Source organism: Ranitomeya imitator, chromosome 8 (genome assembly GCF_032444005.1).
Source record: "Ranitomeya imitator isolate aRanImi1 chromosome 8, aRanImi1.pri, whole genome shotgun sequence".
NCBI classification, from domain to species: Eukaryota; Metazoa; Chordata; class Amphibia; order Anura; family Dendrobatidae; genus Ranitomeya; species Ranitomeya imitator.
This window is the reverse complement of record NC_091289.1, coordinates 42,316,096-42,332,587: the sequence shown is the minus strand read 5'-3', so window position 1 is coordinate 42,332,587 and position 16,492 is coordinate 42,316,096. Positions and strand designations below refer to the sequence as shown.

At 42.4% G+C, this 16,492-nt stretch overlaps 1 protein-coding gene across 2 annotated transcripts; it reads left to right on the top strand.

Moving 5' to 3' along the window:
• The first annotated feature begins 378 nt into the window (after positions 1-378).
• LOC138647643 (platelet glycoprotein IX-like) lies at positions 379-16,164 on the top strand. 2 transcript variants are annotated; one of them, XR_011315018.1, is made up of 3 exons: positions 379-492; positions 3,979-4,191; positions 13,691-16,164. XR_011315018.1 is itself a non-coding variant. In XM_069736794.1 (2 exons), exon 2 carries the CDS (start codon positions 13,692-13,694, stop codon positions 14,364-14,366), a length of 675 nt encoding a protein of 224 aa, XP_069592895.1. In that variant the 5' UTR covers positions 4,057-4,191; position 13,691; the 3' UTR covers positions 14,367-14,504. The 2 variants fall into 2 exon arrangements, 1 of the variants encoding a protein (XP_069592895.1); XM_069736794.1 differs by lacking the exon at positions 379-492 and having other exon boundaries at positions 4,057-4,191; positions 13,691-14,504.
• The last annotated feature ends 328 nt before the right edge of the window (positions 16,165-16,492 follow it).

The window sequence follows — 16,492 nt, the reverse complement described above, 5'->3', positions numbered from 1 at the left end:
AGTACAGACCTGAAGCAGTTTAGATTTTTGCCATGAATTTTGGTTGGATTTTCCCAACTTTCAAAACATTTGTTTGGTTTGTACCTTTTATTTTTGAAAGTCAATACCATCCGTGGATCTACAACACTGAAGGGGTGCAAAATTTATAGTTTTGATTCTGCTTATTTTTCACTGCTGGATCACAAATTTTCCTGCGTAATGCTGATTACAGTATTGCAGTGTGAAAGTGGCTTTACAGAAGTCTGGTGGAGAAAGAGTTAAGGTGATTATGCAAAAACTTGTTTGTTTGTTTTTCTTCCTTCCTTCAAACTTATTGGATATCAGATCATCGGGGCGGGGATATGCATTCGTGTATGCGTGTTTGCATCTGTGTTCAGCATTGATATAACTCTCACTAACATGCCAGCTTGAGAATGGCTTGCAATAAAAAAGTACATTTCCCCAGTGGACTACCTACGCTAACTTCATTGCTGTTTGGACTCATCGACTGAGGTGGGAACTTTTCTTTTCTAGACTAGACCTTAGCTTGAGGAAAGGCTTTGTCTTAAAGATTTGGTGCCAGGGCTTTCGTGCCGCCACATAAGGGAGAAACATGTATAAATAATACAAAATAATGAATATTATGAAAAAATATCTAAAAGAGCTGTTGATACAATCCAGATAACATAAGATACTGTAAAAATTAAATATACTTAATAAAGGTAGGCTGTGTGTTGATGCCTTTCTCCGGCCAGCACAGCATAAGCTGGCACGATGCAGAACCCCGTAGTCTACTTTTATGGAATACGGTTATTTCTGACATATGATCCTATGTTGTCTGGAATGTTTCAGTACCACTTTTAGATTCCCCATATTATTTTATTTTTCATAATATGTACATATTGGCTAACTGGAGATTTGGCAACCAATCCGGATTACGGGGACAGCAGAAGCTAAGACTTTAATCACTCTTCGCTTTGTATAGTGTTGTGCTTATCACTTTCATAACAAATAGAAGATTTTCTTGACGATTCTTAATTAAAGTATTTCAAAAACTATCTACTATATAATTGTCTAAGGGTCACTTCCGTCTGTCTGTCTGTCCTTCTGTCGCGGTTATTCATTCGCTGATTGGTCTCGGCATCTGCCTGTCATAGCTGCCGCGACCAATCAGCGACGGCCACACTCCGGAAAAAAATGGCCGCTCCTTCCTCCCCGCAGTCAGTGCCCGGCGTCCGCATACTCCCCTCCGGTCAGCGCTCACACAGGGTTAATGGCAGCATTGACCACGGTGTAACGCACTCGGTTAACGATGCTATTAACCCTGTGTGACCCTGGATCAGGAACCGGCCTTTTCCGCTCAGCGCGACGCCCCGGTGACCGCTGCATGCATTGCGGTCTCGCGAGATGATGACGTATGGTCTCGCGACACCGCTACGTCATCATCGCGCGAGACCGCAATGCAATCTTCGGGAACCGGCCGCTTCGATCCGGAGGCTCCAGGAGGTGAGTATGTAACTATTTTTTATTTTAATTCTTTTTTTTTTTAACAGGGATATGGTGCATACTACGTGACTGGCCAATATACTACGTGACTGTGCTGTATACTACGTGACTGGGCAGTATACTACGTGGCTCTGTGCTGTATACTACGTGGCTCTGTGCTGTATACTACGTGGCTCTGTGCTGTATACTACGTGGCTCTCTGCTGTATACTACATGGCTCTGTGCATAGCTGGGCAATATACTATGTGACTGGGCAATATACTATGTGAACTACGTGGCTGGGCAATATACTACGTGGCTGGGCAATATACTACATGGCTGGGCAATGTACTACGTGGTTGGGCAATATACTACGTGGCTGGGCAATATACTACGTGACTGGGCAATATACTACGTGGCTGGGCAATATACTACGTGGCTGGGCAATATACTACGTGGCTGGGCAATATACTATGTAGTTGGGCAATATACTACGTGACTGGGCAATATACTACATGGCTGGGCAATATACTATGTGGCTGTGCAATATACTACGTGGACATACATATTCTAGAATACCCGATGCGTTAGAATCGGGCCACCATCTAGTTATTCCATATCAAGCAAATTGACCCTCACAATAAACCCAAGTATGATGTTGTTTTCTACGTGTTTCAGACAAAAAAAGTCCTTCATCATGGACCTTTTTTTAGTCTGAATCATGGTTAAAGACTTTTTTTTTCTGAAACGCATAGGAACTACATCATGCTTAGATTTATTATGAGTACCAATTTTACAATATGGAATAAAAGTTTTTGAAATATTTTAATAAAGAATTAGCTGGAAAGTCTTCTATTTCTCATTCAGTCTTTGGCCACAAGTGACATTTCTGTGCTGAGAATCGTCGAAATCCTCAACTAAGGTGAGCTTGGCTACACCTGTTTGTACCTATCGGTTGCACATCCATACAAGGTGAGCATACTACCTTAACCTTACAACTACTACTCTCATCATCACACTCTAGTTCTCCAATCTCTGTGCTAACGAACATCCTGTTGTTTTAATATTTTTATAGAAACTTCCGTATGGTGCAGTCACCGGTCTGTGATTCGAATCTGTGTTTGGTCAAGGCCGACTGCCAAACTCCTGACCCCAACTTACGTAGTCGTATATTCCTATCAGGCTGCTCGCTAGGGTTAGGATTCCGGTTCTTGAAAAATGGACATGTGGATGCAGCCTTGTACCCATGCAAAGGAGCATTCTGCAATTTCATTATTTCTGATATTACAGAACCATTGGAGAACCCTAAGTAATTGCAGTCTGTCGGGCACTATTGTATGATGAATGAGGGATATGGCTTCCACTATGAGCAAAAGCCATGATGCAGATGAAAATGAAGCATTAGCTGTGTCATCATAGCACATAGTCCCATGTGCAACATTTTACTCACTAGTGATGACCAATTTGATTCTTGCTGGCCTCATGGAACATCATGATATATATCATGACGTTGTGTGGTCTACTAACCACCAATGGGACCAGGATGCCAAACCAAGTATGTTTGGAGCAAAAATAAAGATCAGTTGCCACGGAAGACCAGCCGGAACGCTGGGGAAGGGCAGCATGAATCAAATTGCTCATCTCTTTTACTCGTTGGGCAGTCTGGTCTGATGGGCAAATCCAGATTGTGCCGCCCTAGTCCCGTCAAACCCTTCTCTCCTGACTTGATGGAAGTGGTTGACATCTACATCATCTACACAGTGCTCAGAGACTCATGCCTGCACAGTTGAATCAGAGACCTGCACAGGCACCCTTTACTTCGGCAGAGGGAAATCATGTAATGATCAGGCGCCAGCTTTACTTCTACGTCAGCAGCTCTCTGGCAGGTCAATAGGGCAGAGTGAGGCGCGCCTGCGCAGGTCTCTGATTCCACTGTGCAGGTACAAGACTTTGAACACTAGGTGGATGATGCAGGAGACCTCATCCTCTTCCATCATGGTAGAGGAGGCAGCGTATGAAGGGACTAGGGCGACGTTGATCGCAATCTAGAGACATTCAATTTGGACCGGATCGTGCAATTTACATGCAACATGGGTCATTAATCAAAGACTTTGTCGAAGGTGTGAGGGTCAAAAGGGATTGTAGGAACTCTACTTGCATGCTTTAAAAGGTGATAGGCAGAGTTAATAAGGTATGAAATTGGTGACAGGTTCTTATTAATTTTTTATTATATGAACAGTTAAATATAGTGAATCTCTTTTGTAGAAAAATGTCAACTGTTAGAGAATAAAGATGGTGCTGAAGATGGACTTTCCAGAATGCATTTTAGCTTTACTATTGGTAATGGCATTGAAATGTATTGTTGAGAAATAATTTAATTTTAAACCCTCAGTCCTGGTTGTGTGCACATCTCCAGAATACTTTCTGCCTCACTCCTTATCAATCCTGAACACTAGTTTGTTGATGAGTTTTCTCTCGCCCTGACCACTGCCTCTTATCTATCCCTGACAACAGGACATGTCACGTCAGCGATGTCTCACACATCATGAATGCAAAGCTCCCTCTCTCCACTAATGCCGGATCTCCTCTGGAATATTATCTCTCAGTCATCCTGTACAGCTCTGACATTGGGAGGAGAATTGGATAACCACACTCATCCGCCTCCGTTGTTGGGGAATATGAAGACATATAGACATGGACCTATGTGGGATCAAACAGTGACTAAAGGTGATCTTATGGATTTTCGATAACTATAACATTTAGGTATTTGCAGAAAGAAATAATTTTCGGTTTTGAAAAAAATAATTTGTCAAATTGCAAATGGGAAAATGTTAAGTGTCTCACTGATGTAATTCTACACCTAAAAAGCTTTGAGCATTAATTCTTCTTTCGTAATGGAGGACGGAAATATTGCTAGAAAAACAAAATATTAAGCAAAATATGATTTTCAAATTAGGTCCTAAACATACGTCAACCTTTAACCTCTAGTACACATCAATACCACATCACTTTACAGATATCATCACTGTCCCCATTGGGGCTCCTAGATTCCCTACCAGTATGCCTTTTGAGTGTGAGAGAAAAGCGGAGGACACCCAAGCAAACATGAGGAGAACATACAAACTTCTTGCAGATGTTGTCCTTGGTGGGATTTGACCGAGGTCTTGCAGCCTCAAGGGGATCAAACTGTGTTTCAGCCCCAAGAATAAATTTGTATGATAAATGATGCCATAATGTGAGGCCACGTTACAAATTTTGATTTGGACCCGTACGAGTGAGACTTGACAACACAGCCAAAGGTGTAGGGAGTTCCACACCTGGGCCATTACAGATCAAAACTTCTGATAAGGTACGAAGACATGTCAAAAGTTTTCTCAAACTTGAGGTTCACTTTACAGTTTATTAGATATCATGGAAGTAGTTTTCCGGTTTCAGAAAAACTGTGTCCCCGGCTGCAGTTTGTTTAAAAAAAAAACACTTCCAGAGCAGAGTCTCCACTGCTGCTATTGTCTGCAGCGCTGACATTACGTCAACAGTGCAGCAGCTAATCACTGAGCTCAGTCGAGTACAATGTTAGTCAATAATTCTGTGTTCATCTGCAAATGTTTTTCTCAGCTCTGATCAAGCGGAGATAAAAATTTCAGCATGCTGAGAGTGGCTGCATATATCGGAAGAGACTCACCAGTCTATGTCAATGGGTGCGAGAAAAAAAATAGCACAGCACATGGATCATACATGTACCGTGCGATTTTTACACACCCATCTCAAAGGAAACCCGACATTTCATTAGCTGAGTACAATAAAATCACAGTGTGAACTGTCAGAATAGATATATAGATAGAATAGATATACAGATAGATAGATGTCATTGAGATATAGAATTAGTGTAGAGTGTGTGTGTAGCTTGCTCTACATGTATTTAGCTAATAATTAAATAAATTAAATAAAAATATTGTGTGGGGTCCTCTTTAATTATCTTAACCAGCTATTGGAAAGTGGACAGCTGGGGGCTGATGTTTATAGCATGGGAGGGGGTAATAAAAATGGAGCTTCCTAGGCTATTATCAGTTCACAGCGGTCTGCATAGCCTTTACTGATCATTAACAAGGGGTGACACCCCTAAAAAAGAGAATGAAGCTGAGTCCCCTATGTTTAATAACAGCAAAGGATAGGCAGGCATACATTTGACAATGGAGTTACTAATGGGAGTGTCTTATAGATGCCTCTCCATTGCTAACCCCTGGACGTCAAGTCATAAAACATTACAAAGCTGACATCAACTCCAATACTATTACCCCACTTGCCACCGCACCACTGCAAGTGGGAAAAGCTGAAACTAAGTGCCAGAATTATCGCATCTAATGGATGCACCATTTCGGGTGTGGCTGAGGGCTGAGGTTCTTAGTCTGGGATGGGGCCAATGTCCATGACCCCTTCCTAGGCTATTAATATTAGCCCGCAGTTGTCTGCCTAGCCTTTGCTGGTTATTAAAAATAGGGGGACCCCACATCATTTTGGGGGGAATCACCCCATGCTAATAACCATTAAAGGCTACACAGACAGCTAATAATAGCCTGGGAAGCTTCAAATTCATTACCCCCTACCAAGACTATAAACATCAACTCCCAGCTGTCCGCTTTCTCTCACCTGGTTAAGATAATTAAGAGGGACCCCAATTATTAGCTAAGTACATGTACAGTAAGCTACACATGCACTGCAATGCTGATATTTCTATCAATCTATCATCTATCTATTTACATAAAAAATCGTTTTCTTAATTAGAAAACTACAGTAGCTTGAAATGACAGAGAATTACTGTATGAAAATGTAATGACCAGAGGTCCGAATAAGATCCAGTGAGTCACAAACCAAGACCAAGGCAGAAATCTCCAACGGTATTTACTCAAAAGCAAAATAATAAAGGTAATATGGAGAATATTAAGGCAGATGCACCCCAAAGATACACTAGCTCAGCAGCAGCTGAAATCACTGTGCCACTCCAAGGTCTCCTGAGAACTGTATACTACAACAGACTAGTAAGAAATTTACCTAACAGGGCAACTAAAAACAGGAAACAAGTGTAAATTGAATGTAGTGTTATCAAGGGAGCCCCTGGAACGGCACACTGAGTATAACTTACACAACTCTAATATAAGATACACCTCTAAAGTAACAATTAAACACTCAGAGCAGAGATACCCGGGTATCTATAACTATGGTACCATATCCTGAGATGGATTTCCTCTCAGGCAGGAATCCACACAGGCTGCAGCCAGTCCATATCTTCAGCGCCAATAAGTTACAGCAAGCTCCTCTTGTCTTGTCGGCCGATGCCGAGCCCAAACGCCGGGGACTTAGTTAGTGGTCTCACGATGTTGTCTCTGCTTCTGTAGCTCCTAGGAATGCTTCCACGACAACCCGTCCGTCTCTGTATCAGCAGTCTGCCCAGACTTGTTTCTCCACTCAACGCACAGGGAATCCACAGACTTCCAAATACGTACTGGGTTTTTAGTAAAGTCTCAGTCTTTTCTTAGATAAAGGGTTAGCTCTTCTCCAGGAAACGTTAGCAACAAAAGTCTCTCAAAAGCTTCTTTTCCTCCAAACACACTCGCAGTAAATCCACACACAGTCTCTTGTTAAGATATCACAGCAGCTTCTGCCTTTTCTTCCCGCCTTTCTCTCTCAGCTCTCACTTCCTTGTTTCACTTTACATACAAGACACCAGACACCACCCCCCAGCACACATTGTCTCCGGGAGTTTTGCAGGGTCTGTCCTCTGCTGCAGCAGGCAAAAACCACAGGGTCCTAGTGCCCTCTCAGTGGGACTACAGTTCACTCTCTTACATAAAGGCTGATATTAAAAACACATATGCATGTCATACGGATTATAGGTATATTTACGCTGATGAGTGTAAGCCCTAAAGGTGTAGACCCATATACATTTGTAAAGGCATTTCCTTTCTTCGCTCCTATTTTGGAGCTAGAGATCAGCCACCAATGCCGAATTGTAACAGTCTTTATTAGAAAATGGAAGTACCGCGACTCTTTGTACAAAGCAATGGAGATTCTAGAGTTGCAGATATGAAACATATTCTGATCTCCAATGATGGGCTAAGTCGTATTTTAGGTCCTAGTCTAGTTTACCTAGACTAGAACCTAAAGTGCAGCCCACGATTCATCAAAGAATTGCGCCAGATGTAATTGTTTAGAAAAGTCGTCAAATTTTTCCACATTAGACAAGATTATGCAACGCTTGTAATTTTCATACCAGTTTCGCCCAAGCTATGCCAAATTGAGCGAAGCTGGGGTGGAACAGGGCATGAATTCACAACTTGTCTAATTCATATCGAGCTGTTTCTATCCTTACACCAGAAATCTTACTCCACTCCTTGAATGGAGTAAGATTTTTGGTGAGGCACACATCTCTCGTCAGATGCTCCTGAGTTATTAGGAGGTTTGTGTATCTTGCAGAATCAGGTGCGTCTGACTCCAGCACACCCTCTCATCAAGACCATCAACACCAGCGTGGACATCGCTAGTCTTGATGAATCAGGGCCAAAGTGTGTATTTCAGAAGTACACAAAACATGTTATGCCTAGTAAATTTTCCGTTTATGTGTCTTCATACTCAGGTGGAGCACAATCAATATGATCCCATGCAGTTAGGTATTATAATGAAAGCTGTTTTCCAACCACGGCCCAGGGCTGCATTGGGATTTTTTGAGCTCTGACCTGGGGTTTCATAACACTTTACACTTGTATGAAAAGCAAATTAATTTCACATGCTTTGCAAAGCAGTAACCTATATATCCAAGCGATTTTGGGGCAAGAATGTCATTTGGGGGTCTTCTGCAGTAATAAAAGTGGGTATCACTGTCTTACAGATTAGTATTTTGGGCTTTTTTGTATCTTATGTAATAACTGACCAGAAGAATCGGCTTTCATTTGTAGGAAAAACAGTAGATGTCAATATGAATCAATGACTGTGTACCTTAGTGACGTCAGGGGGCAGACATACCATATGCAGTGTCGGACTGGGGTGCCAAGGGCCCACCAGTACCCAACTCCAGGGCCCCACTTTTCAGCTACGTGCAAATGTGTCATTATCCTCAATCACAAATGTACTGCTTAGATTGATAAATGTACATAGTGATTAAAATATATAGTGCCAGGTACTGCTTATATGAGAGAGTGGTGTTTCACTCCTGTACAGCGGCCCACTGGAGGATTCTCCTGTTCTCCTGTGGGCCAGTCCAAGCTTGACCATATGTGCAACTTGTCAGCAGTTCTCTACTATTAAAGGGAACCTGTCACCCCGTTTTTTGAGATTGAGCTATAAATACTGTTAAATAGGGCCTGCGCTGTGTGTTCCTATAGTGTATGTAGTGTACCCCGATTCCCCACCTATGCTGAGATATAACTTACCAAAGTCGCCGTTTTCGCCTGTCAATCAGGCTGGTCAGGTCGGGAGGGCGTGGTGACATCGCTGGTCCTCCCTCAGCTTTACGTTGGTGGCGTAGTGGCGTAGTGGTGAACAAGCAGCGCGCGATCTGCGCTGTAATCCCTTGCATCGGTGGGGGCGGCCATCTTCCTGGGGCCGCGCGTGCGCAGATCGAGTGCTCTGCTGCACGGGGCTTCAGGAAAATGGCCGCGGGATGCCGCGCGTGCGCATTAGAGATCGCGGCGGCCATTTTCCCAAAGCCGAGATGCAAACTCGGCTTTGGGAAAATGGCCGCCGCGATCTCTAATGCGCACGCGCGGCATCCCGCGGCCATTTTCCTGAAGCCCCATGCAGCAGAGCACTCGATCTGCGCACGCGCGGCCCCAGGAAGATGGCCGCCCCCACCGATGCAAGGGATTACAGCGCAGATCGCGCGCTGCTTGTTCACCACTACGCCACTACGCCACCAACGTAAAGCTGAGGAAGAACCAGCGATGTCACCACGCCCTCCCGACCTGACCAGCCTGATTGACAGGCGAAAACGGCGACTTTGGTAAGTTATATCTCAGCATAGGTGGGGAATCGGGGTACACTACATACACTATAGGAACACACAGCGCAGGCCCTATTTAACAGTATTTATAGCTCAATCTCAAAAAACGGGGTGACAGGTTCCCTTTAAGGCCCCCATACATGACGTTAGATTAAAACCAGTTGAATCTGCCATTATTGGCAGGATCGGCCACCCATTTAATCTGTACGTGGGCCTCCCAATTATTCCCCAACAGAAGATTTTAGGGAGATAAGGGTCTGACACTTTAATTCAGACAAGGAGGTAAGCTGTTGCCAGAGACTCATTGGGTTTCTCCTCTCTCCCCATTGAAAACAGCTGACCATTCATGTATATAGAGAAGTTGGGACAGGCTGACCCCAAAGTTGTATGGCCAACTTTAGATTCTATGAAAGGACTGAGTTAATAAGTTTGATGGGTCATAATTATTGGGGGAGTGTTAAAGTGAGATAAGGAGATGTTCTATGTTGGGTAAGTAGCTAAGAGTATGGGGCCCTTATACTGTTTATCAGGGGCCAAAAATATCATTTATTAATCAAATATTTTTATTTTCATATTTAGAATATGTCTTTTCTTGAGGGCTAGTCTTTTTTTTTTCAAAAACAGATTGTGATCTTTGTGCGTGGTAGGTCCTTTTTAATGTTTTTGTAGCTTCACTTTAGAGAGATTGTTTCATCTTGCTTGTGAGGAACACACACTTGCTCCCCAATGTCTCTGCTTGTTGCTTGCCGGGAAGGGGGAGGGTTGTGCTTTCCTTAATGATTGACAGCTTGGACCAGAGGCAATGTGACGCAACTGGCTTGAATTCTGCCTTTTCTGATGCTGCCAACATAAGCAGCATCCAAGGATCGAACTGACACTGAAGTTGACCGAATCGGGAGCTCCCGGCATCATCCGGTTATCCCAGCCAGCTTCAGAGCAGTGCTTACAAGTTCTAGATGGACTCTGATGGACTGCAGAGGTGGCCAGTCACCTAGGCAATGAGTTCGGAGAGGATTCTGAATAAGAAGTAAAATGCAAAATTGCTAGGTTTTACAAGCACTTTGTAATTTTCACCATTATAGAACCTGAGAATAACCAAACAAATGTTAACATGCTCCCCCACAGATTACAACTGATCATTAGGGTCCCAGAGTCAGGATTCCCCATAATGAGGGCACCTCTCACAAAAAGTGTCCAAAGCAGACAACCTCTACAGGAATTCTTTGCACTGTCTATGTGGTCCTGCTTATTCAATGCTTAATTCATTTTGGTATACCGTTTACTGCAACAATATTCATATCAATAAGAAAAAAATTGCAATAAGAAAACTGACCTCTAATCTAAATATATCTAACTAGATGGCAGCCCGATTCTAAAGAATCGGGAGTCTAGAATCCATATATACTTTATTTATTCAAATGTAAAAATAATACAATTAATAAATAATAGTAAGAAAGAACAAAAAATGGCTGCACTCACCAGCTCTTGACAATTCTTGTTATTTAAGGTACAGTTACACAGGATCCATGAACATGCTTATGAGGGGAGGGATGAAAGACATCAGACGACAACTTTGCGTGTTGTGGCAAATGCCACAACAACGGTTCTTTGCTTAAGAACAATGTCAGGTAGTAGGAAAATAGCCAGTTAATAATAGGCAATAGTTCTTTGCAGGAATGCAGATATTAATAAATAGGCAGTTTATATTGCAGAGAAATTGCTGGGCAATAATGGACAATGTCCTTATGTGGCAAATAATAGAGCAATATACCCAATGTGGCAAAGAAGAGGTTAATAAACGGCAGTCTGTCAGTATAACAGTCAGTGAATAATAGGCAGTATATGGAGAAAACACCAAACAAAAGTTCAAAATTGGTGTGAAAATGTCACTGAACCACTTCACAACTAAATATATATAGTTTTGGTAAATGGTATTATCATTTTTTTGACGAAATTCGGCAGGAGCTTGAAGAGCAACGTCACTGGGCCCGCCTCCACGCAGTAGAAACTTGCTGTGAGGTAAAAATTCAAAAATCACACCAAAATGGCGGGCGGAGTGTGTCACAGTACGGCACGTTTCTGATTGGTCGCTCGCAGCAGGCGGCAACCAATCAGACACTGGACACTGTTGATGTCACTTATCTCCGGACATTAGCTCCGGACATTATCTCCGGACATTAGCTCCGGACAGGAAGTTGGCACAAATTGCAGGAAGTAGTATTCTAGGCAATTATATATTAGATATTAGATATATTAGATATTAGATATATAATTGCCTAGAATACTATTTCCTGCAATTTGTGCCAACTTCCTGTCCGGAGCTAATGTCCGGAGCTAATGTCCGGAGCTAATGTCCGGAGATAAGTGACGTCAACAGTGTCCAGTGTCTGATTGGTTGCCGCCTGCTGCGAGCGACCAATCAGAAACGTGCCGTACTGTGACACACTCCGCCCCCCATTTTGGTGTGATTTTTGAATTTTTACCTCACAGCAAGTTTCTACTGCGTGGAGGCGGGCCCAGTGACGTTGCTCTTCAAGCTCCTGCCGAATTTCGTCAAAAAAATGATAATACCATTTACCAAAACTATATATATTTAGTTGTGAAGTGGTTCAGTGACATTTTCACACCAATTTTGAACTTTTGTTTGGTGTTTTCTCCATATACTGCCTATTATTCACTGACTGTTATACTGAGAGACTGCCGTTTATTAACCTCTTCTTTGCCACATTGGGTATATTGCTCTATTATTTGCCACATAAGGACATTGTCCATTATTGCCCAGCAATTTCTTAAATAACAAGAATTGTCAAGAGCTGGTAAGTGCAGCCATTTTTTGTTATTTCTTACTATTATTTATTAATTGTATTATTCTTACATTTGAATAAATAAAGTATATATGGATTCTAGACTCCCGATTCTTTAGAATCGGGCTGCCATCTAGTTATGTTATATTTGCCTTATCAAATTTGCAGCTTTTAATTTCACGCCTCATAAATTTTACTTCCATCTTTACTTCCTATAATTTAACAGGCTTTTGGAAAAAAAGCCACGTACAAGCAAAAAATGTGACAATTAAAATGCATTGTCATTGGATTTCTCTGATAGATTCAGTAAGAGGACTACAATGAGAGCGGCAGGCAATTAATATACAGCTAAACATGTGTAAGTCAGAGAAGGTTAAATGCGCCAGAGTTTTCAAGGAGGCAGTAACTCTTCAACTTTATGTGACTTTTTAATTACAGGATCAGTCACAACCCTCACAACCTGCAGCTGATAATTATGTTCTTATCAATTTACTCTCCATTGGGAAGGATATATCAAAAGTAAATAGCAGGGCAACCTATTATCTTCAAGCAAAATGTAACACATGAACATTATTTACAGGGCTGGTGAACTTACAGTACTATTACATAATGCTCCAGATCGTTAGGCGATGTTGAAAAAGGGTAATAATATAGCAATCTTTATAGTGGTTGTATACATTATATATAATAAAATGTCCACCGTTACATAATTCAAACGGCAGCCCTTCCTAGTCATGTGTCAGGACAGGCTGCAGCCTGAAAAAATCACTGCTCCAGTGACTTTTGTCTCAACTGACAGAGGAGCTGTATTGAAAGCACATGTATGAGCCAAAGAGAATGGCTGTGAAAGGAGAAGAAATAAATGTTATCAGCTGACTAACTGCACAAGGAGGACTGAGGGTAGAGAAAGTTTTTTTGTGCTCAGTCAGCTGAGGAGAAGATTTATTTCTTCTGGTGTCACAGCCTTTCTCCTCAAATCATGGAGGTATGTGAACAGGCTGCAGTGTGAAGAAAACAGCTCCTGAGACTTCTCTCTCAACTGATAGAGGAATTGTATCATAAGCGCACATACTTCCGTGAGCCGAGGGGAAGGGCTGTGACATCAGGAGAAATAAGTCCTTTCGTCAGCTAACTGAACATAAAGGAGTCTTTTCTCCACCCTCAGTCCTCCTTGCGCAGGCCGTCAGCCAAGGAGAAGATGTATTTATTTTCCTGCCACAGACCTTCTCCTAATCTCATGGAGGTGTATGTGCTTACGATGCAGCTCCTCTGTCCGTTGAGACACAGAACTAGGACAGACTGCTACTACCAAACTTGTTTGGCCTTTTTTTTGTTATTTAATATAGTATATTAACAATACGTATGCATTTGCTGTGCTTCGTGAAAAATAATGTGATTGTGGGAATAACCTTTTCATCATCATTTCCAGGATGCTGATTGGTCCAAACCTAATACTTCTTGGAATCTGGTTCCTGACAGTTGCTGATGGAAGTGATTGCCCTGTACAATGTAAATGTATAAATTTGACTGGTAATACATTACGAGTGAACTGCAACTCCCAGAACTTGATGAAATTTCCATCACTACCTAAGGAAACAGAAGAGTTATACCTACAGGAGAACTTATTAACAGTAGTCCCGGCCGGGGCTTTTGATAATTTAATAAACTTAAAAAAGTTGAATTTATCTTCCAACCCACTGCATTGTGACTGCAAGATCTGGTACTTAATTATGTGGCTCTCTGATGGAAACATGGTTGAAGTCAGCGAGATAAAATGTGTCCATCCCTCTCCGCTGTATGGGAAACCAGTCAGCCAGTTAACAGAAAACGAAATCACTTCTTGCTCGAGGCACACAAGGCTCTGTTCAGACTTTCTATTTAATGATGCATTTCTTTACGCTCTCCTCTCCCTCTTGTTCTTTCTAATGATCTTATGCTTGAAAACTTTGAAAATGATAAAGTTTAAAATCAAAGTAACTGATAATGACATTGAGTTAAGGACATATAAGACTTCTAAAGATAGTTTTCGTAAGAGAAGGTCTGTTCCAAATGTCAAAAAACGTATTAACTCCTTGAATATCTGTGATGTGGATAGAATCCGATGATTTACTAATATTGTAATTACAGATAAATTGACAAATACACTGAAGGCCCCAATACACATTAGATAGCTGTCGGAGGAATGACCGTTTCACCGACAGCGTTCTCTCCCGATTCTCCCATACTCAGTAGTGCTGGCTCAGCCAAGTACTCCTGTTATCTCTATGAGAGAGCCGTTGCTGGACTCCTTTGACATCAACTTAATTCCTGGAGAAAATAAGGATCATTTGTGGGAATTTGCGGGAGGCCCAATACACATTATACTGTTGGCCGATCCACTGATCTCATGGTGTTTGGTTGACTTTAGTGTAATGTGCATGGAGACCCTTAGTACATGTGCCAGTGTTTGTGGATAGAAACATCCAGGTTAAAGCCAGCCAAGTATAACTCCTACAGGAGTATTCCCATCTCATATTTACAGGAAACGGCATACATTTATGATAAATGTAGGTCCCAATTCACAGGTGAGACTTATATCTATCAGACATTTCTATCGATGTATCTATATATAACCAACTACTCAAATGTGATTGTTTTACAACTTTGCTACAAGATACCTTAAGAACCTTAAAGGCTATGTAAGTCTTTCAGTCCACTTTTATTGGCCCAATAGATTTGTAATAAATAGTCATACCTCCCTGCAAATAGTCTTCATTAGCAATTTACTATTGTTTTGTGTTTACAGCTTCTATTCAAAATGACTAATATCCATGGTAACAGACTACAAAGCATTTGTAGTTTGATTCTGTAGTCATACTGCCTTTCTTTTGTCCCCTAATTCTTGATAATATACCGTATATACTCGAGTATAAGCCGACCCGAGTATAAGCCGACCCCCCTAATTTTGCCACAAAAAACTGGAAAAACTTATTAACTCGAGTATAAGCCTAGGGTGGAAAATGCAGCAGCTACCGGTGAATTTCAAAAATAAAAATAGATGCTCCATACCGTTCATTATGGCCCCATAGCTGTGCCATATAGTGCTCTGCACCATTCATTATTGCCCCATAGATGCTCCTTATAAATCTGTGCCATTGCTGCTGCTGCAATAAAAAAAAAAATGCCATACTCACCTCTCTTGCTTGCAGCTCCTCAGCGTCCCGTCCCGGCGTCTCTCCGCACTGACTGTTCAGGCAGAGGGTGCCGCGCACACTATATGCATCATCGCGCCCTCTGACCTGAACAGTCAGTGCAAGAGGACGCGAAGACAGAGCGGCGCCCGGCGTGTGGAACGGGTACAGGTGAATATGTAATACCTACCTGCTCCCGGCATCCCGCTCCTTCTCCCGGACAGCTGGTCTTTGGTGCTGCAGCCTCTTCCTCTATCAGCGGTCACAGTTACCACTCATTAGAGAAATGAATATGCGGCTCCACCCCTATGGGAGTGGAGTCCATATTCATTACTTTAATGAGCGGTCCCACGTGACCGCTGAACAGGGGAAGAGCTGCAGCACCCGGAGACCATGGGACGGGCAGGGACAGCGCCAGGAGCCCCGGAAGCAGGTAAGTATGCCTCAGCCCTCTCCCCCTCACCCGCCGTCCCTGCCGCCCACCGTGACTCGAGTATAAACCGAGAGGGGCACTTTCAGCCCAAAAATTTGGGCAGAAAATCTCGGCTTATACTCGAGTATATACGGTACATTTGCATTAACGTAGGGTTTATTTATCGTACTCGTGTCACCTAGGTTTGTACAAGAGCAGTAAACTTAAAATGATTTTTAATTAAGACTATTTCTAAAGTTACTAAAAGAAGATGTCATTCAAGTTGTATTACAATAATAAATATTGTAGCGTTTCACCTACTACGTGTCTTGGGGGACACTCGCTTGGCATAGGATTCAGGTACTCAATCACGATATCTCACACAAATCAGTCCATATGGTTTATTTATTTGTCATAAGCCGCACCGTAAGCCAGGTTACACATCACCAGCTTACACATAGTCCAATGCTTCAACACGTGTGGCTTTACAAAGCATTCAATAGGCACGCCTTGTCTCTCCAGTCACCAGGTGACTGCACAGTTCAGCAACTGTCATGTGTTAGCACACAGTTCTTTTCCCCATACCAGGGGTTACCTCTCAGGAGCTCCTGCTCCACAGGTTGACTCCACGTCAGTCCCAGGTCCTCAA